The following is a 21,980-nucleotide window of genomic DNA, read 5'->3' on the forward strand; positions in this document are numbered from 1 at the left end:
TGATCTTACATAAGGTCCTTCGGTATTTGTACCTATAACATGAGGATAATTAGTCGCATCCATCTATCCTTGAACTAGACTCATGCATCCCTGGGGCCAGATACACTTCTCCTTCCTCTTGGCCTGACTGGCTCCTTCTCACCTCGTGTTTCAGTTTAAATAATTCCTCCTCAGGAATGCCTTTCTATTTGATCTTTCTACATCCGGGCTCTCTCATGACTACCCCTCATAGTGATGCCTACAGGACTCACCATAATTTATAACTGTTTTTATGCTTCCCCCACTATTTTATAAGTTCCATTAAGGGCCAGGATTTTTGTTTGTTTACTCAACAGTATAATACCTAGCATGTTGGCTGGCCAATAGTATAGGCTCAACAAATACTGGTATATGAATGAATATACAAGGTTTTAAAAATTATTACTATTACCAGCATCAAATAATGTACTGTGTAGACAATTAATTTCTTGTTTTACAAAAATATTCACTTTAGTTTTTCAAAGTTAAGATTAAAATATCTCCATTAGTAATAGCATATGAAACAATTACAATAGAATGCCTAGAGGAGAATCAACATCAGTGCCTGGGGAATTGCAGAAAGCCTAAATTCTGCAGAATTATAAGAGCTGGTTAGCCAGGACCTGGGATATGCTTAAACCATGTCTGACCTGGAAGACCTCCCTCCAGGAGCAGTTACCTCATGGTGCCTCAGGAGCTTCCGGCTCCCACGCTGGGATGAGCATCACTAGCTTAATGGCTGTGCAAGACACATGCGTCAGCTATGGTTCTAGACTGGTGGGAGGAACACTAGCTTTGTTGTTGGTTCACTGGCAAAGTAATTTTCTATTCTTAAAAATCAAACCATATAGTGTATTTTCTTTAAGTAATATTCAGTTATACAAGAGCAATGCAGGAATAGGGTTACTATATACGTTGGAACTATGTTATTAAAATGTTTGTGCTAACAAGAAATTAAATTGTAAAAAACGTTATTTTTCATACTCTGTTAAGGAGGAAAAATGTTGAATAGAAAAGGAAACATATCCTGGTGATAATAATTGATATTCAAGGTGCCCCACAGATCCTGAACTATTTAATTTTATCTAGCTACTAAAGGCCCCTGCACAAATTTGTGCACCAATGGGGTCCCTCAGCCCGGCCTGTGGGATTGGGCAGGAGCCGGCTCTCTGACATCCCCCAAGGGGTCCCAGATTGTGCCAGGGCATAGGCTAGGCTGAGGGAGCCCACTAGTGCATGATTGGGGCAAGGGAGGGACACAGGAGGTTGGCCAGCCAAGGAGGGACTATGAGAGGGTTCCAGAGCATGTCCAGCCTATCTCAGTCCCAATTAGCTAGACCCCAACAGAGAGCTAACCTACCAATTGGAGCACCTTTCCCCTGGTGGACAGTGCATGTCATAGTGAGAGGTTGAGTAGCCTTAGCATATCATGAGCATATTATGCTTTCATTGGTTGAATGGACAACCAGACGACTGGACACTTAGCATATTAGGCTTTTATTATATAGGACTTAATTTAACCAACTACTTAAACCATGTCCAAGTTTTCAAAATCCCTCTCTGTAATTTTTAAGAAATCATGGATAATGATAAGAGCACAGAGGCATCTGCAGATCTAAATTTGAGATTGCGACAGATTCTTCAAGCTGCTCACAGATGAACTTGATGCTGGTCCCCAAGATAACACACCAAAGTGGATATCATTAAAGTGACAGTGTGGGAAGGAGAAGAGATCAAGAGAGGCCAGCATGCATTCAGACTAACCTCAAATTGGGGATGTGGGAGACATTATGTATCTGGGCTTTGGCAAGGAGCTTAATAATTGTGTTGTTGTTTTTTTAAGATGGAGAAACATGGGATAAATGATAGTCTATTTAAGACAAATTTCTATGTGGCTAAAGAACTGTGCTAATGGTGACTAAGTCAGTGTGAAGGCATGTTTCTAGAAGCAAGCTAAAAACTCTGTCCCTAGCACTGTCCTATGCAGAATTTCTAGCACCTTTAATAAAAATATCTTAGAATAGAGATTGGCAATTTTCTTTCTATTAAAGAGTCAGGTGACAAATTGGCTTTGTGTGTCATGTACAGTTTCCACTGCATATCTTTCTTTATAAAGGGGGAAAAAACACCTTAAAATAATGTTACAACCACTCTTAGTCCAAGATGACAAGTCAGATTTCCTCATGGACCACAGTTTGCCAACCCCTGTTCTATAGCTGATCAAACTTGAGGACGAGAGAGTATAGTGCTTAACAGAATTGAATAGATGAGGAGTTTTCTGACCAGCTGGACCATGCGTAATACCTTAGAACTGGGAGAGACTTAAAACCTAGAGAGCAGCTGGCCAGAAAACTCTTCATTTATTTACAGGACAAAATGGAATGGCCCTTGGATTACAGGTTGGCAGAAATAAACAGAAATAAATGCATGCTTTTACACTTGAAATAGCCAAACTCCCAATCATATAAGTACAGGATAGGCATTTATGTGAAGAATGGCATTTTAGCCAAGAGTCAGCCACCTACGGGGTCAAGAGTGTGGTGTGATTGCAAATCCCACTATCCGCAATAAGATACCACCCCTCAACGTCTCCCCCTGGAATTTTACCCAAGACTCAGTGCTGCAAATTGTGAAGAAGGCTGAAGAATTGAAGGGGAAACTGGAGGATGTGTGTAACAGGACTTTAGAAACTCCAGAGCACAGTAAGCTACTTGAGCAGAGAATGAGCCAGTTAATTGTTTGGAAGCTTTGACTGGGTTCCCAGGAGGTAGGGGAAGAAAAAAGTTCTTGGTGACTACTGCCTGTAACAGCTGGGACAAATGTATCCCTGTGCTTTTTTCTCCCTTTAGGGTATAAAGCACTAAACATTAAGTCAGTAGAAGGGACCCTCCATTCTTCTTCAAGCAATAGTTCAACTTCTCAAGGAAAAGGCAACTCAGGAATGAAGGCATATCATTTATAACCAGACAATGTGCTCCCAGATTTAAGAGGGGAAATCCATCCTTACACTGTGCTTAACTCTTCCTGCATCTTCCCTGACTCCAATGTTGTCCTTCATTAGCATAATGTAGACTAAATCCATTATACACACACACACAAACACACATATATTTATACACACACACACACACACACACACACACACACACACAGGCACACACATATCTTATGTAATAAAAGCCTAGTATGTAAATCGACTGAACAGCAGAATGACTGGTCGCCATGACACTCAACACAGGAGCTGCCCCCAGCCACCAGGCCAGCCAAGGTGGGTACCAACACTCCTCACTCTACCCCCCAATCGCTCCACCAGTCACACCACAGATCTGCCTTGATCGCCAGCCAGGCCTAGGGACCCTACCATGCATGAATGTTATGCACTGGGCCTCTAGTACCTATATAAAACTCTTGAACTATTTAAAGACCTATACACTCTAAATTGTTGCTGCTTCTGGAAACAGATCACTAATTCCTGCTATAGCTCATTAAATTTCACATATGCCAAAGTTTCCAAACTACTGAGAACAATCTGAGTTTAAAAATGATTTTTATATGCATGGTTCCATTTGCTCCTTTGGAAGCAGGGGAAGTATCATATTCTGTCTCTTCCTCCCTCCTTCCCATTCTTGCCAATCCATCTGAACAAAGTCCAGGGAATTTGCATAACATGTCTAAGACAGACAGCTAGAAAGTGGCAAGATCAGGGTTATAACCAAGACTTCTGAATTCTAAGCCCATGCGTTTCCAGATCCTTTGTTAAAGGTGATACAGTTAAAAGGGTTTTGCTTAGTGAGGTATGGGTTTGCAATATGGTAGTAGAATTTTTAACAGCCTGTATGACAGGGTAAGTTTGATAAATTACCATGAGTAGAAATAATAGAAGGAACAAACTAAGGATATAATATGGCAGATTCATAAATCCTTTCTCTAGTTTGAAACTTCTTGGTTCTTTCAGCCTCCATTTTTCTATTTCAAACTACCATGAAATTTTAACAGCAACTCTATCAAATAAACATAACTGTGGATGTAATAAGTGCATACTGCTCTGGAGTCATTTTTACAGACCTGTGTTTGAAGCTGGTATCGTGGGTGAGCAGTTTTCCTTGTTACATGTTTCCATCATGGAAGCTAAAGTCATAGTAGGAACGTCATTACTTCCTGTGAAAAAGAAGAATATGGTATAGAGATAAGTATGCAGGTATTGGGGTACGGGCAATTCCAGGTGCAATTTGTGTGACAAAAGGGACAGAGATCGGCAAAGACCCAGGCATGACAACAGAATTAATTGGGCTTCCAGGTTGATTATAAACCAAGCATCCCACAGCCAGCACCAATCTCAGAAAGGCGTTTGAACGAATAAGAGACAGAATCAGAGGTGTGGTCAGAATGAATGACTGCGGCAGGCAGAATGGAGGCTGAAGGTGAGGAATCCACATAAAGAGGTCCCTGCTGTATTCTGGATCAGAGGAAATGAGGGTGAGAAGGGACATGTGTGAGAGACACTGTCACCTCTGCTTGTCAACAGAATCTTCCCTCTAACTCTATGGGCTTTTCTAAGACATGGATCTTCCTTGCATGTTGTTAAGTGGAGGTTCCTCCTCCTTCACCTATCAAGCCACAGATTTCACTGTTCACAGAGGTATATGATCTGCATTCTCCTAAATTCCCAACTTTCATGTGCAAATTCTCTATCCTCCACTTCCTTTGTACCTGAGAAGCTCTTGCCATTCCATTCTAGGACTCTCAACCTTCCCCTTCTTGGCTCCTGTCTCCTGGCTTTCTGATTATGACTTGACACTAACACAAAAACTGCATACTATGCACTTCAAATTTCACGTTACCGAGGTGTGTCTTCCTCAATAATTACACACAATCTTGGGAGTAAAGAGTGTTCCATACCAGAAAGAATAAATGTCATGCCCTGTATCAATAGATATAATATATGGCATTGAAGTAAACTAAAAATATTATGAAAATAAGGGTATTTTTCCCAGGGCCTGGTATCACATTCACTCTCAGTCTATGAAACAAAAATCTCAATCTATGAAGAATCAAGATTTCAACTTTGTTAGATGTCTCATATTCCAGATTCATAGTATTTAATGCTTTCTCCTATTTAACAGCTTTTTATGTAAATATTCATAAGTGCTTTTAGTAGAGATCTTGACATTTTAGGTCTAGTGTTATCTATATTATAAGCAAAAAAGAAAAAAAGGTATCTTTATATTTCTAAGGAACATATTGTCATAATATGACACTAATTTCCTTTTAAGTAACACAATTAAAAATATCAACTACTGGATTCATAGAACAATAGCTATTGTATAAATTTTAATTCAGGAGTTACTATGCTTTGGCTTTAGACTCACCCTGAACTGAATAGCTCAATGTGGCAATGCCTTGCAAGCAATTAAAACTTGAAGAATTTTGAGAATAAGTAATTTATAATTCACAGACAGTTTAGTAAAAGCAAGTTTAGGGGAGTATTTATATATCTGAGCTTTTGTTCCAATTATTTTCACCTGCAAAACTCTGGGAAAAAGTAATATTTAAGGAACAACAAACACAGTAACATACAATGTTTCATGTTCCTGTTAATCAAGACTAAGATATAAGTATGAAATTCAGCCTCAAGTTTAATAACTTTCAAACTATGATCTTTCTATTTTGTGTTTTAATCACTTAGACTTAATAAAAGATATAAATGTCACTTAATTTTTTCCCATATTCTAAGAAAGATACTACCAAATATCATTAGTTTAATAATTAACAAATATTTAAAGGCAAGAAAAAGTATGGCTTATAAAGCACATCTAATTAAATCATACCTTTAAATTTAATAGCTTGAGGGGAGAGTGGGTAATTTTGTGGTTTTCATTCTCTATAACCCATAGGCAGCAGAATCATGCACAGAAGCTAACAGCAAAGTGCAGAACTATGATTTCTATTCAGTAAATTAGAAGAGGAGGAAAAAGAGTAACAAAGAAATTTAACCAAAACAACAAAAGGTAGGAAAGTGGTAAAAAGAAATCTTTATAAAATATAATGAACAACATGAATTGATTAAAAAAATAAATAAAAATAGATCCTGAGACAGAGAAACATCGATCAGACCATTAAACCTGAGAGGGAAAGTAGGGGAGGGTGAGAGTATGGGGGAGAGATCAACCAAGGACTTGTATGCATGCATATAAGTCTAACCAATGGACACAGACAACAGAGGGGCGAGGGCATGAGGGGGGGAAGGGTAATGGAATAAAGACACATATGTAACACCTTAATCAATAATTATTTTTTAAAAGAAATCTTTAGAAAGCATAATAAGTAAAAATTCAAAATAAGATAGGAAGAATAAGCCCTTATAAGAATCACAGTGAGCATAAATAATGTCTAACCAGTTAGCCAATAAAAATATTATACAGTAATTTTAATGGCCACATACTGATGGATTGAGCTCCTTAATGACAATATTTTGAGTATTTTTTCTATCCCAAATTTCTTACTCAATGATGGTTTCAGGTCAAAACATTTATCATTTCCAATTATTTAAGCACAATTATGATGTATTGTGAGCAAACACATATAGAATAACTGGAGGACTGATGCACAAAATTTGTGCAAGGGGCCCTTGCAGCCCCAGCTTCTTCTGGAAGCTCGTCTGTACGGTCATTCTGCTGTTTGATTTAATTAGCATATTAGCTCTTTATTATATAGGATTACACAGGATGGTTGTAAATGATGTTGTGTGTTCTCGGGAGAGAAGGAAAAAGAGGAGGAATAACATCCCAAAGCAATTACCCTTCACTGAAGTTGTTGACTGTCTTCAGGATTATAGTCATGGAAACTTCCTTATTGATACTGGGCTTGGATAATGTTGCTGGTCTGGAATACTCCTCTACACACTGACAGCTAATATACAGCCTACAAGTATTTCACAGTTGTGAGCTTTTAGTGAACAAGGCATCTTTTCAAAGGAGTGAAAGAAAACATTTCCTCCATTAGTGTTTATCTGTAATCCTCTTAACAAGCTCCCTACAAATCATATCTGCCACCCGAGAAAGCTCATTTAGTGGTAATAGCAATACCTGTAATGGGAGTTCTGTTTTTCAGCCTATCCACTTCCATAGTGAAGTCATCCTTCAGAAAAAGGAACCCAATAATGGAAAACAGGTAGACCAGGATGAGAGCGAGGACTGCAGTTAGAATAATGGAGCGGCCATTCCGGGTGACACTTTTTATGACATTGAGCAGAGTCTCTTCTCTGTACACCAAATCAAAAAGCTAAAAAAATAAAAAAATCCACAAAAAATGCAAGGAGTAAAAGATGAATAAGTATAAAGGTCATTACAAATATCAATGCAAGCCATTTTAATTTATCTATGAAAAAATTACAACCTAAATGACACTTTAAAAATGAACCAAAATATATATTGCTGTCCAGTTGAAATGTACTAACGAACTGTTTTTCAATAAAGAGAACCCTAACACAACATATATCATGCACCTATTGGTTTTGTAACCAGCATAATTTCAGTTGTATAAGATATGAAACAGCATCGCTTCATATGTGAATTTAGAAAAATTGTAGTATTATACTTAACCAACTTGGCTTCTTTTTTTAAAAAAATATTTTATTGATTTTGTACAGAGAGGAAGGGAGAGAGATAGAGAGTTAGAAACATCGATGAGAGAGAGTCATCGATCAGCTGCCTCTTGCACACCCCCTACTGGGGATATGCCCGCAACCAAGGTACATGCCCTTGACCAGAATCGAACCCGGGACCTTTCAGTCCCGAAGCCGACGCTCTGTCCATTGTTGGCTTCTTATTTCTTATTTTTACTCTTACTAATATTCTACAGCTGATTCTAGACTATGTAAAATGACTAAAGTGAGAGTGCTGAATTAAGTTCACCTAAGTGATGAATAATGGATAGGCTCCTGAAATGTATTGTTTAATCAAGAGATTAGAGGTGAAATTATGAGAATAATTTTATGAGCCTGCTGCAATAGAAATAGATATGAAATTTTAAAATAGTTGAGAAATGCAAACACCTTTCCTTAATAAAGGCATTTAATGAGGATAAAACATATTACTTTAGTATATACTTTTGGAAACAAGTATAAACAAAGATTTAATACACAATTTTGCTAATCCACTTTCTCTAATGCATTGTTTTCCATTATGTGTTTAGTAGGAGAAAATCTATGCACAAGTCAAGAACCTACTAGGTATGTGTTTGCTATCTGTAGTCAACACTGAAACACTTTTACTTATTGTTACGCAAAATTATACATTATCAACTACATGTTTTATTTCCAAAAGCGGGTTAAAAGCAATAATTTAATATTATCTTAAAAAAGCCATAAATACCTATTTGGAAATAAAGAATATTTTAAAAAGTTGAATAAGAGAGGTTTGTCTTCTGCTACCTGTGAGAGTGATTGGAACATCTAAACTGGTTGAAATGATCAGTTATCTATGTCCTGCATCATCTCAGAAACACCAGGCCCTTATACCCTGCTTTCCTGAGCACTGAGGGTTACACAGTCATTTTCCAATCTAATTGTAGTCTTACAAACAATTGCTGTAAAGTTATTAACTGGTTTGCTCACCTTAGAAACTGTTATTCTATGATGGTAAAAAACAAAACAAAAAGGTTTAACTATTCTGCTGTGTATCTTTTGGAGGGAGCAGCAAACTCTGGATATGAAGTCAACATTCTTCAGAACAGACAAATAACTAATGCAAATACAGCACTCTGACGTGAACTTATCTACTTGACATAAGGAGGTTTTTCTTAAGTTTATTTCAATAGTGACTGAGATAAAAGTGACAATGGGCTCTGGGTCACTTCTGGATAGTTTCTGGAAGTATAGAGCTTTCCAGAAGCCTCTGGGATGCTTGCAAAAACTGCATGTGCCTGGGCCCCATCCTGTCCTCGTGGAATCAGAATCTTGAGAATGCAAAACGTGGTCAGGTTGATGGTTCTTTCTGTTTATTTCTAGAAGAAAAATCTAGAGTGTGGGTTTTATTATTTTGAATAAACAATTGACATTTGTGGAGAAAACCAGGAATGCATATTCATATAATTTCAAAGTAAAAAAAAATACTTTTTAAATGTTTAAATTCCATTTTGTTATTACGTCCATTACAATTTCTTTCTAGGACTCTAAACATCAAAATGGACTATCTCCTTTCCATATCCAACCCAATGAAAACAGATAACATCAGCATCCCTAGTGTAAGATTGGAGAGATAAAAGACAAGAGGAAATAAAACTAAAAAATAAGGTTAAGTAACATAAAGTAACATTACTCTTAATAACTCATACAATCATTCAAACACAACTTTATTTTGTCAAATACCTTTACTTGTAAAACAAATATTTACATACCTCATTTCACACTATCATTTTAATAGATATTGCTAATACTAGTCTCCTATACTACCCCTACTCATCTTATAGACAGGAAGGCAGACACACATCATAGTCAGGATAAAGTGCTGGGTACCTTAGGACTTTATACAAGGCAGGGCAAAAGTAGTTTTACAGTTGTGAGGAACAATAGCAGAGTTTATTCTTGTATGATTATTTATTAATTATTGTATTATTTCCCATAAAAATAACAATAACCCTACCTTTGCCCACCCCTGTAGGTCACAGGCAGATTTTTTTAAAAAAAATTTAATTTAATTTAATTGTATACCACAGCAGATTTCTTTAAATGAAATTTTTCAGGTGAATCAAAGCAGAGAGGGAATTCATTGGGATCCCTGAAACAGGGAAGAAGAAAAAAAAAAGATTTCCTTTGATTGGTGAATAATCTGATTAACCATCTGGAAGATAATTTTTAATCTAAACCTAAGGGATAAATCCACTCTTCACTGTGGCTCTTTCAAGTGCTTGGAAGTAAATGGAAAATTAGCTTTTTTTCAGTCTTTCCTACACGGGTGTGCTAGATAACATAACAGGGAAGCAGGAGGCGAGTAAACTGGGTCAGCATAACGGTTTTAGATCTTCAACTTGTTTTCAGGTGATTTTCCTGAGAAGTGCTCTCTCCTGCATGTCAGCTCTGGGATGGGGAGATAAATAAATTGCTTCTATGCATAATGCTAACCGGGTAGTGCTTTAAGTTTCAAAACATCATCTATTGTATTTATATTGATTCCTCTCCTGGTTTATGGCCGTAAAACATATATGCATGAAGAAAAACTGAAAGCCAGAAAAAAACTCCACAAAAATACACAAACACACCAGAAATCTGTAGAAGAAATCTGAAAATTCACTTAGTGAGTTAAGTATATGTAGATAAGCTTAACAATGACATTAAATCTGAAACTGTAAGACTTTTCTTAAAACAACTCATTGTCTTTTTGCTAGGTTGTCACTTTTCTCCCTCATTTTACTTATTTGTCACTGTAAAGATACACATACTTGGCACCATAAATAAAATATAATGATTCCAGTACAAAGGAAACATATCCCCCTTTTTTATCCTTCCACACTCCATCGGAGACTCTCTAAATGTAAATGGATATATGATTTCACTGAACCACAAGCAGCCTGCTCTGTGAAACCTGGGTCAAGCGTGGACTGTTGGTTCTTTCTCAGAGAGGAAAGAAAGAATTCCACCACAGATGTAGTTTCTCAGAGGGAAAAAAAAAAGACTAAAAATAATAACAATTCATGCTTTGCTTAGGAAACTCTAAAAATAACATAATGTGTCCTAAATGTCAGGCCCTGCTTTGAAAAAAAAAATAAAATCAAAGGAAGAAGCATTGTGCATTTTTCCCCAGCAGCAATTGTCCACAGAGAGATGTACTCACCAGGAAGCTATAGAAGAATTCGTGGACAAAGAGGCCCAGCATGCAAACCAGGACATACGCCACATGGTAGAGAAAGGCCATGTCCAGGATGACAGCTCGGTACCCTCGGGTGAACGTGCCACGGTTTCCAACAAAACTCACCAGAAATACTATTTTATTACAAAGCTGAAGAGGGGGGGGGGGGGGAAGAAAAAGGTTTTACTGTGTTATTTACCTCCAAATGCACATAAATAACAGGTCACTGATAAAATCTATTGTCCACAAGTGTGTGGTTTTGTTTCGCGATTTTTCATTTTGTAATTTTTCAGCACTACTTACAAATCTACATGGAAACATAGTGCAAGAACAACTGGTATCCTTTGCAGTTCCAGGAAAAGCAGGGAGCATGATTAAGGGCCCCCATTATGCAGCTGGCATGCACCTGAATTGAAATCTCGGTGCTCTCGCCACTGCTGGCATGGCTTGAGTCGTGCACCTATAGGCCTGATTGTTTCTTCTGAAAAACTAGAATAAAGGGATTCCCAACGTATAGAGCTAGTCAGAGGATTAAATAGTTCATAAAGCGTATGAAGCACTTAAGGAAATGACTATTTTACTTTTAGTATATATTTTATTGACTTCAGAGAGGAAGGGAGAGGGAAAGAATCATTGATTGTCTGCCTCTTGCATGCCCCCCACTGAAGATTAAATCGTGATCTCCTGGTTCACATGTCAATGCTCAACCACTGGGCCACACCAGCTGGGCTGCAATGACTCTAAATACCACTCATTATATTTCCCATACTGAAAGTAACCTATGCAATATTTCTCTTATACTAGAACTTTAAAAGAAAAATGTCTTCCAGATATCAGTCCTTGGTTATTATTATTTTTTAACCTTGACTTTCTTTACTGAGTATTATTTTAAACAAATAAGCTATAAAAATTATTTTTGCATTTAACTTATTTTAAATAGATAAAAATTGTAAATATACCTATATATGTAGGTTAAGATAAATATAATGTGTGCAGATATTCTCTAAGCTCTATGGGTGGTAAATTCAATAAACATTGTTGGAGTGTTTAGTATGCCTGGTATCATGTAACGTATTATATTAAAACCATGTTTAATATTACCTTTTGTGGCATAATTTTATAATACGGAAAACGTAAACTAAGAGTCTTTGGCAATAACAGATTTGTGTGATGATTTCCAAAGAACACAATTATCACAACCATGTATTTGGTTCTAGAATCACTGCACTATTTATAAACCAAAGAAACTAGTTTTGCTCTTTGTCATCAAGGAAAGAATTACAGAGTTTAAAATTTCAATTTCTTCTTCCAAATTATTCTGAGTTCTTTATCTATTGGCACCATATTTGTCTTTATATATATCCAAATCTAACCTTGGGGGGAAAGGTTTCTCTTTACAACATTGTTGGGTTTTTTTTTCAATGTATAGGAAATAAATTGCCTCATGGAATTATAACATAAGAAGGAGCAAAATACTTTGAAGCAAAATTGAAATATGTGAAGTTGGAAAAACATTTTCCTTCAACTTTCTGAAGTCCAAATCAATACTGATAAAATGAGAAATGGGCTAGCATTGTATGTGTGAAGACAGCTAAATCAAATCAACAACATAGCAACTAAAAAGTTCAAACCTTTTCTAAATCTCCTCCCTGCTACTTAGTTATCCTCTCAATAATCAATGTTATCAATTCTTTCACTAACTTGCTAACGATATAAATAATGTCCAATAGTCTTACTTCAATATGTAGTGTTTCATTTATTACATCTTCATAGATCATTATTGAAAAGAGCTACAGTGGAACAGATGTCTTTATATTCACTAACCAAGACCAAGTTTAATATTATATGAAGTCAGTATTTTAAAAACTGAGAAACTATATACAAGGTGCTGATATAAATTTAGCATTTGACAATAAACATCATGAAAATGGTGAAAAGTAGATGTCTGAATGATGTAATGATATTTGGCGCTTTACTCTTTCAATTGTTTTGACTGACTATCATTTACATTTATATTGATTAGCCCATTATGTTCATCAATATAAAACAGAAATAAGAAATTCTATAAAATATAGTTAAAAATTAGAATTCTGACTTTTCAGAAGGATGAGTGATATGCTTAAGACAAATTATTTATATTTTGCTTCCAGATCTCTACTTTCCTAAAATGAATCATAAAAACAATTATGCAGGAAAAAGTATTTATTTATAAACTCTTCACACTGAGGAAAGTAATGCATTGAATTCAAATTCTCAAAAGAGTAATACATTTCAGTTCTCAATGCAAAAGCAAGAAATGTCTCTTTTCTAACTAAAAAGGGTCTCTGCTACTTCTGCATAAAAAATAAAGGTTTGTCTTTTACGTTTTCAGATTTTTTTTTATTAGTCTGGACTGAGGGTTAGACGTTGATGGATATATCCCTGTTCTCTAGATGAAGCCTTGAAGTGTGGGGGAGTGGATGCTGGCAGTGGCACCCACCTATTTCTGTAGAGACCAGAAACATAGAAATTGTTGTCTTTTGAAGTGTTCATAACAAGGAAAAATAAATGCAAGAATAAATGGGTAGGAAAGAAGTTGAACTCTGGTTTATGTCATGACATACACTGAGTGGCTAGATTATTAAGATCTCTGAACACATAATAATCTGGCCACTCTGTGTGTGTGTGTGTGTGTGTGTGTGTGTGTGTGTGTGTGTGTAATATATATATATATATATATATATATATATATATATATATATATATATATATATATATATATATATATATTAGAGGCCCAGTGCATGAATTTGTGCATGGGTGGGGTCCGGCTAGCCTGGCCAGGGGGAGGGGACATGGGTGATTGGCCGGCCTGCCTGTTGGTTGAACTCCTGGTGGAGGGGACAATTTGCATATTAGCCTTTTATTATATAGGATATACACTGAGTGGCCCGATTATTATATGTTCAGAGATCAAAATAATCTGGCCACTCAGTGTACTTGCTGTTGTCTGATCAGTCCTTCATTCGTCAACACCATTACATAACAATCCCTGTTTCTATGGCAAGGGCAACCAATCATGGAGGTTGAGCGAACTGGGCCAGGAAATTGATGTCTTTGCAGGACTTTAACACTGCAGTCCACTGGAAAGACCCTGCGTGGGAAGCTGGACCACCTGGGTTCCAGCCTTGGCTCTGTCATTAAATACTTTGCTGAACTCTCCTGGTTTTAACAGGACACTGCATACTCATTTCTAAAATGAAATGCGTAGCTGCGAATAAGCCTTAAGGTGCCTCATAGCTCTAGAATTATTTGTGATGTCCTTTCAACTTTACCATTTTATGTAATTGCAGAAATGGATAACTGCCTTTATATTATCCTTGGCATCTTATTTGGTTCTATGTCCCTGATCAGAAATTCTATCCCCACCTTACATTTTTCCTATGGGAAAACATGACCTATATTCCAGGAATAAATTGTTACCAAAAAAAAAAAAAAGACTGTCTACTATTTATTGAGAAGTTAAATTGAATTGTTTTGAACTATATTATCATATTTCCATCAACCTTCAAAAATGAGATGATGTGATTAAAACAATCTCCATTTCAGTGACATTATATCTTAGGCAGGATAAGTTTCTAAGGTTAAAGTCTAAGGCAAAATTTTCATGTAGTGAAAATCAGCCTGGAAATCTTCTAAATTTCCAACTAACAGTGCAGTGAACAAGGGTGGTATAAGTTTGCTCTTTTACTAAACTTGACAGATACTACCATTTCCGCCAGCACTGCAGCAGTTTTCTGTTTCTGCAACTGATATTAGAAGTTAGAAATATTCAGTGACCATATTATATGAGAAATAGTATGTGTGTGTGTGCGTGTGTGTGTGTGTGTGTGTGTGTGTGTGAGAGAGAGAGAGAGAGAGAGAGAGAGAGAGAGAGAGAGAGAGAGAGAGAGGAGAGAGAAGATATGACAGTTTTGATTCAGAATATATAACTGAATTTATTTATGTTAAATGAACACATAGAACCTTATAGATTAGCAGTATCATGAGCCTTCCCAGGAAACTGTAAGTAACTATGGGCATGACACTATTAAATTTTGACACTGGGGCATTAATAGACAGTTGTCTGCTAACCTCCAATTTGCTTTACCTCTCTGCAAAAATGGTGAGACCAAATCCAAGAATAAGGGAACACTTCCACATTACAAATAATTGTGAGAAAGGAAATGATTTATAAATGCCATTAAATAAATTACACATTTCTAGACACTCCTAAAAAGGGGAAAAAATGGTAGATAATGAGTGTTTAGAAGATATTCAAAGATATTTCACAGGTATTTACTACATTATTATTTATTATTAAAAATATCTAAAATAGAAACAATACAAATTAATGAAATGGTTAAACACATTATGTAACAACCATAAGACTGGAAATATTATCTTATTAAAATGAGACTTAAAATACTAATAGTATTAAAAAATTAACTGATCCCAAATTTACAAAATGTGTTTATATTTGCAAAAATAAAATGTTAATTTCCATTATCAATGACTAAAAATGTAACATAGGGAATGGGAAGAAAACTGTACTGGCTTATAAGATATACTTTATAACAGAGAAAAACATCTGAATCTTTTGAAACATCTCAATACTGAGATGACTCCTGTGACAAGATAGAGAAACTAGCTGCAATTTAAACGAGACTCCAATTTTTAGAAACAAGCAGATAAAAATGAGATATAATAATAGAAACTGATAATACATAGATTATCAGCTTAGAACAAAGATCCAGGTTCTTTCCTCCCACTTGAATCCTCTTCCAAAAAAGGGACTTTCTGCATTTGCTCAACACTCTGAAAGCCACGGAGTCCATAAACAGCTCTGTGGACCAAACTACAAACACTCTACGATCACAATGGCAACGTTTTACAGTTAAACTGTATTCCATATATTAGGCGCTTGGTAAATAGCGGGCTTTATTGCTATATATGATATCATTACTACTGTTAATTATTCTTTTCACCTTCATATTCCTTATCTCCTTACATACTATTCTTGAAGCTTCTGGGAGATGAGACCCTCGTCCTCTACTTCTTGGTGTGTTCAGTGACTATTATATAAGAGGCCCATGAAGGTTTGATAGTTTTGGCCTAACTCAACGTGGCTATGATTTCACTTTATGAAACTTGGATTTTTCTCTCTTAGATTAATGTCTTATTCAGGACCAGTTACCTCTTTATAAATATTACTTGCTCCTTCAAGTAATTTGGTTCGATGGTTAATGGTTTATTAATTAATTAATTTATTTATTTATTTACTTGAGGCCTGATGCATGAAATTCATGCAAGGAGCTCGGCCCCCACAGCTGCAGAGACTGCCTCTATCTAGACCCCACAGCTTTGTCCGGAAAGTTGTCCAGAAGTTTGTCTGGTCTAATTAGCATATTATGCTTTTATTATTATAGAATTATTTATTTATTTTTGACACTATTACAGATGTCTCCCTTTAATGTATTTAAAAAATAATAAAGTCAACACACCAATATGCTTGTAAAAATTTAGATACATCCATGAAGATTCCTTAATTAGCCTGATGGGCAATATTGCAGAAGTAGCTTATTTCCAAAACACTGAAAGTATAAGTTCAGTTCATGTAAGCAATTTTTTAAATACTTAAGTGCCAGGTATTAAGGTAAAAAATGGGAGCTGGGAGGAGTGAGGAGGGTAGGATTATATCTATGAATGTGACAACCTCTGCCCTCAAGAAATTTATACAATAATACATTCAGTACTTTGCAGAATTCTGTGCTGATAGATCTCTTTGCATGTGTAGTACACTCTCTTTTATTGACAATGATTGAGGAATAATTGGCAATTTGGTTTACGGAATGTTCTAGCTAACTAGGAGCTGTCATATATACCACATGTAATTTTTAAATAATTATATTCAAACCAGAAACAGATTAGCCATACTTTCTAATTAGCTCAGCTTTCTCATTCTCAAAATTTTGGCTATTTAATTTATTCATTTTCAATAAATATTTGCCATGTATTTTACGTACAAGGCAGGGTAACTGTATAATACAAAAATAACCTTTCCCTCGTTCATTCACTCACTCCTTCGCTAATTTATTTAAGGGATATTTGTTGAATACCAATGATATTCCAAACATTGAATAATTAATTATTATCCTTAAGAACCATTGAATGTAGTAAGGGAGATAATACCTAAATATAGATTATCAGAATACAGGACATTTTGCTAGAAACCCACAATATATTTAAAAAAAAAATGCTTCAGGTATGCAGCAAACATACTAACAATATTTATTTGTTTACCTGGCCATTAGCTCTTTCATCAGCCTGATGATTTACCTTTTTTCACTATCCCTTCGTAGCGCCCTTGCAGGAAGTTGTCCAGTCCCTGTAAAATTTTCTCTTGGGCACAGCTGCCATTATTGGGAAGAGTACTTTGGCTTACTTATTCTAAACTTACCTAACTTAAATTTTGAAATGTGCTTTCTTGTTCTAACACTTTAAAACTTAGGGAAAAAAAAAATGAATCTCATCTATGCCTTTCACAAGTTTATAGGTCTTGCTCACATAAAAAGAGCCCAGTTTCATAGTTTTCTCACATAGCAACCGCTTTTCCTTGGTCATTTTATAAAAGGTACTCAGTTCTAAAATTCTACTGAATATAATTTAATCTTTCTTAGATGATTTAGAAGTCACTAGGATGTTAAGAGTGGCTCAAAGTCATTTTTGTCAATAGCTGCTGGTATGGGACGCAGAAGGTAATAAAATTGGATTGGATTAAATTGATTGCAGAACTGGGTCATGCCCCAAGGGCTACCTTCGTAAATATATCAAATTTTACTTGTCATTTTTTTTTCTTTCTCTCAAAATTAAGAATGTACAAATTAAATTCTGGTTAATTCGGATTCATAATAAATTAGAATTTACTGTGTATACATGAATTCAAGCATGTAGTTGAATTTTTACATTTAGTACACTTTTAATTAATCTATAACAGTACAAAGCAAAATACTTACATTAGCTGCGCCAAGAAGTATTAACGTGGGCCCAAGACCTATTGTATATATTGATCTGAGCATTACAGACACAAGAAATGGCCGGATACCCACAGGCTTGGAGAAGAAAAATAGCATGGATGTGCAGATTGCAACTGCTATCCATAGAAGAACTGAGAACAATGGAGAGAGTGTACCTGTAAAATATGAAAAAAGTTTATTTTTACCAAGAACAAATCTAGAAAATGTTAAAACCTTTGCCGCTGTGTTTCATATAACACGTACAGCACGTCAAGCATGGGACACAATTTCAAAACACCCTACACACACTGTGTTTAGAGGAGATTTCTTTGAACACGTTATTCATTACATTTCTTTCTAGAAAGTTTGTGATTAATTTCAGGCCTCTTACATGCTCACTATTATGCCCCTTCTATTAACTCTGAGATTTCTTCATCTTTGTCTCCTACAGGAGTTATATATGCTAAATATTTTGACAGAAGTATCCCATTTGGGAACCTTAATTTAAAATTTACAATTAATGGCTATTAAATGGACAGCTAAATCGTGTATTTTTCCACTGAACTCATACTCTGTCAGGTTCTATTATTATCAAGTTTCTATATTATAGATTCCAATAAAGCAGTGGTGGGGAAACTCATTAGTCAACAGAGCCAAATATCAACAGTATAACGATTGAAATTTCTTTTGAGAGCCAAATTTTTTAAACTTAAACTTCTTCTAACACCACTTCTTCAAAATAAACTCGCCTATGCCATGGTGATTTGTGGAAGAACTACACTCAAGGGGCCAAAAAGCCTCATGTGGTTCACAAGCCATAGTTTGCCAACCACGGCTCTAAAGAATTCAGAATGTAGAATATCCAGTCTTAATTAAATAGATACAAATTGTAACTTTTAAAACACATGTGTGTGTATATAAATGCAAGAATATATATGAATATGTATGAGTGTATGTGTTTGAAGGTCAATTCAAGTTCTTAAAAAACTTGTAAGCTATTTAAATAATCAGAAACAAATTTTTTTTGAAATTGTCCAAAAAGGTATTTAAAATTTTGTTCTGTCAAAAAAAAATGTACAAGTTTATACTGACATGTGGATTCAAGGAACCCCCCCCCCCCCGAAGATCACGTGGTGCCGGGTTTGCAGAAGTAAATTAAGGGGCAACATTCTTGGGCTCATTAGACCAACGCCAAAACCTCAAACATGTGAACAGGCTGATGAAGTCAGAGGGGAAACAACAAAAGGGAGATTTTTCTACTCGTTGCATCTTTTGGCCACACCTCTTTATAATTTATAAAATTAATTTCTGTATCAAAACACCGCAGGGCTGTGGTATGTAGAGCTTTTGTGTTACCATCAAAACCATGGGATTATCTGGACTCTGGCAATGAATTCTGTGTAAGCTTTTAGTTCACAGTGAGTGCTAAAAGATCAAAAGTAGGTAGGAGGATCCTGTTAGACATAAAAAAAAAAAAAACAATTCAGATAGCAAACAGCACTGGTTTAGACGTGCTTATTTTTGCAATGTTTGTTCTTATCATGTTATCTCTTATAGCAAGCAATGATGAATGAGAGTTGGGAGGAGAGATTTGATTGCCCTTTCACCAAATTTATGATCTGATAAGATTACTTGGGAGATGAAGAAAGGGGTAAATTGCTATGGAAATCACCTGCAATTCCTGTCCTCTGGCAATATTAACAAAATGGGCACCCAACTCATGTTTATTATGATATTGGCTTGGAAGCACCCTATGTGTACAAAACATAGCCTGACCACCAACTGCCCTGACTTCACAGATCTCAAAGAGCCACGAAGAGAATAATGCCTCCAACTTTCTCTCATACTTGTCAGGACACCATCAAAACATGAGCTCTGTAAGGGTAAGGACCATTTCTGGGTCTATCACAGTGCCTGGCATGCTGTTACAGATAAATATTTGTTGACTAAATGAATAAATCAAAATAATCTGTCATCTTGTTTTAAGCAACTAAATCTCCAGTTACAAATTCCCCAAGCTGTGGAGCTTCACTCTAAAACTGCCAACATCTTTATACATTTAACAATTTTAGCCAGTCATTGGACTCCAGTACAATTTATAAGTAATGATTCAATGTGTTATTCTTATTTAAAGTCTCAGCTTTGACTCTGATAGTCATACTCTGCTTTGTCATGAATGCCTGATCACCTAACCACAATTTGACTATTTTTCTCAGATAGTATTTGACTTGCTGAGATTTCCTTTTGATTAAACAAAAAATTATAATCATACACTTAAAACTGGGCATTTGGTCCCTTTAGTGAAAGAATTCACATATTCAAGGTACATGCTAGATAAATAGCTAAGTATGCTAAATACATGCTAAATATGTATTTGTGAATTAATAAATAAACTTAAAAGTTATATAAAATGGCTATTAATTTATAGTATTGTCAATTAACAATAATTTAAATCATATTTTGTAAGAAGAACCATTGATTTATAGTTGAAGATTTAATGCTAAATATATATATATATATATATATATATATATATATATATATATATAAACCAAAATCCTCTGGCAAACCCTAGAGAAGACAATATGGACTATCAAACCAACTTTTACCCAATGAAGATAGGAAGGGGGTCTGTCTTCTCTACTTAGTTTATATTTGTATTGATTTCTATAATAAGCATGTATTGCTTTTATAATGAAAAGAAATTTAGAATGCATTCTATACATTTTTAAATCTTAGAAAGTATAAAGTTTATCCTCTAAAAAGAAGAGTCAAATAGCAAAATTAGAGTCCTCAATTTAATTCACAGAATGGAACTCTCCTGTCTACCTGACACTGACTTGTTGATAGTTTCCTGTACAGAACATGCTGCTTTTTACTTTCCAGTCTCTCTAATCATCGGCCTCACACATACTAATAGACTCATAAGACTTTTCTGTTTTCTCCACCTCACTGCAATCAGAGTAGACATCCACCCGTAAATCCAAAGGTGGTCTTCACTACTGTGTTTTATTCTTTACTTCATTCCTTCTCTAGACCATGAGTTCCTTGAAGAAAGGACAGCTTTGCCAACCTTTGTATCTCCAGGGTGTAGCAGAGTGCCTGGCATATAATGGTTGTAACTGAGTTGAATGAATCAAAATCACCTTGAGAAATGTATTTTCTTTTCTTTTAAAAAAAATATATATTTTATTGATTTTTTACAGAGAGGAAGGAAGAGAGAAAGAGAGCTAGAAATGTCGATGAGAGAAAAACACCGACCAGCTGCCTCCTGCACACCCCGCACTGGGGATGTGCCTGCAACCAAGGTACATGCCCCTGACCGGAATTGAACCTGGGACCTTTCAGTCCGCAGACCGATGCTCTACCACTGAGCTAAACCGGCTTTGGCGAGAAACGTATTTTCTTTAACATAAAATACTTTAGGGGAAAAAGAACTACATCCACATTCAAATATGATGTATTTTTTTTAAATCACATGCTATCTGATATAAGAAATTCCCTCAACAACAGTTTACTCCACTAACGAGCCCACCCTTGCCGAACTGGGCAGGGATGGTAGGCATGGCACTGTTCAACTTCTGAATGGACAGCCAGGCGATTCCCTAGCATCAACAGCTGCTGCCACAGCCACACCCAGCTTAGGCTCACATCTCAACTTCAGCACAGGTTTCTTCTTTGTAGAAACATATGCTAAACAAAGAAACCAATTAACCAAATTAAAAAACAAAACAAAACAAGCCTACAGCCACACACATAAGGCATGGATTCCTAAACAAGTTAAAACAGAGCTCCTAAAGCCTGACAATGAAATATTATCTGCAGATGGGTGGGAAGGTGGAGGGCCCTATAACAGTGGTCAGCAAACTGCAGCTCGAGAGCCACATTCAGCTCTTTGGCCCCTTGAGTGTCGCTCTTCCAAAAATGCCATGGCCTGGGCAAGTCTATTTTGAAGAAGTGGTGTTAGAAGAAGTTTAAGTTTAAAAAATTTGGCTCTCAAAAGAAATTTTAATCATTGTACTGTAGATATTTGGCTCTGTTGACTAATGAGTTTGCCGGCCACTGGCCTAACCCGATCTGATCA

At 35.9% G+C, this 21,980-nt stretch overlaps 1 protein-coding gene across 10 annotated transcripts in view; it reads right to left on the bottom strand.

The window, feature by feature from the left end:
- The window catches only part of ITPR2 (inositol 1,4,5-trisphosphate receptor type 2), a 424,574-nt gene that overhangs the window by 57,953 nt on the left and 344,641 nt on the right, over window positions 1-21,980 (bottom strand). For 9 of the 10 annotated variants that reach the window (XM_036459157.2, XM_045587857.1, XM_045587855.1 and 6 more), the window contains 4 exons: window positions 17,897-18,072; window positions 10,848-11,012; window positions 7,104-7,299; window positions 4,084-4,176 (listed from right to left, as the gene is read on the bottom strand). In XM_036459157.2, the coding sequence (XP_036315050.1) occupies window positions 4,084-4,176; window positions 7,104-7,299; window positions 10,848-11,012; window positions 17,897-18,072 (630 nt within the window). Of the gene's footprint in view, window positions 1-4,083; window positions 4,177-7,103; window positions 7,300-10,847; window positions 11,013-14,437; window positions 14,651-17,896; window positions 18,073-21,980 lie in introns of those variants that run through there. The other variant, XM_045587862.1, reaches the window with a different exon arrangement.

Source organism: Pipistrellus kuhlii, unplaced genomic scaffold (assembly GCF_014108245.1).
Source record: "Pipistrellus kuhlii isolate mPipKuh1 unplaced genomic scaffold, mPipKuh1.p scaffold_m20_p_3, whole genome shotgun sequence".
Classification (NCBI taxonomy): domain Eukaryota; kingdom Metazoa; phylum Chordata; class Mammalia; order Chiroptera; family Vespertilionidae; genus Pipistrellus; species Pipistrellus kuhlii.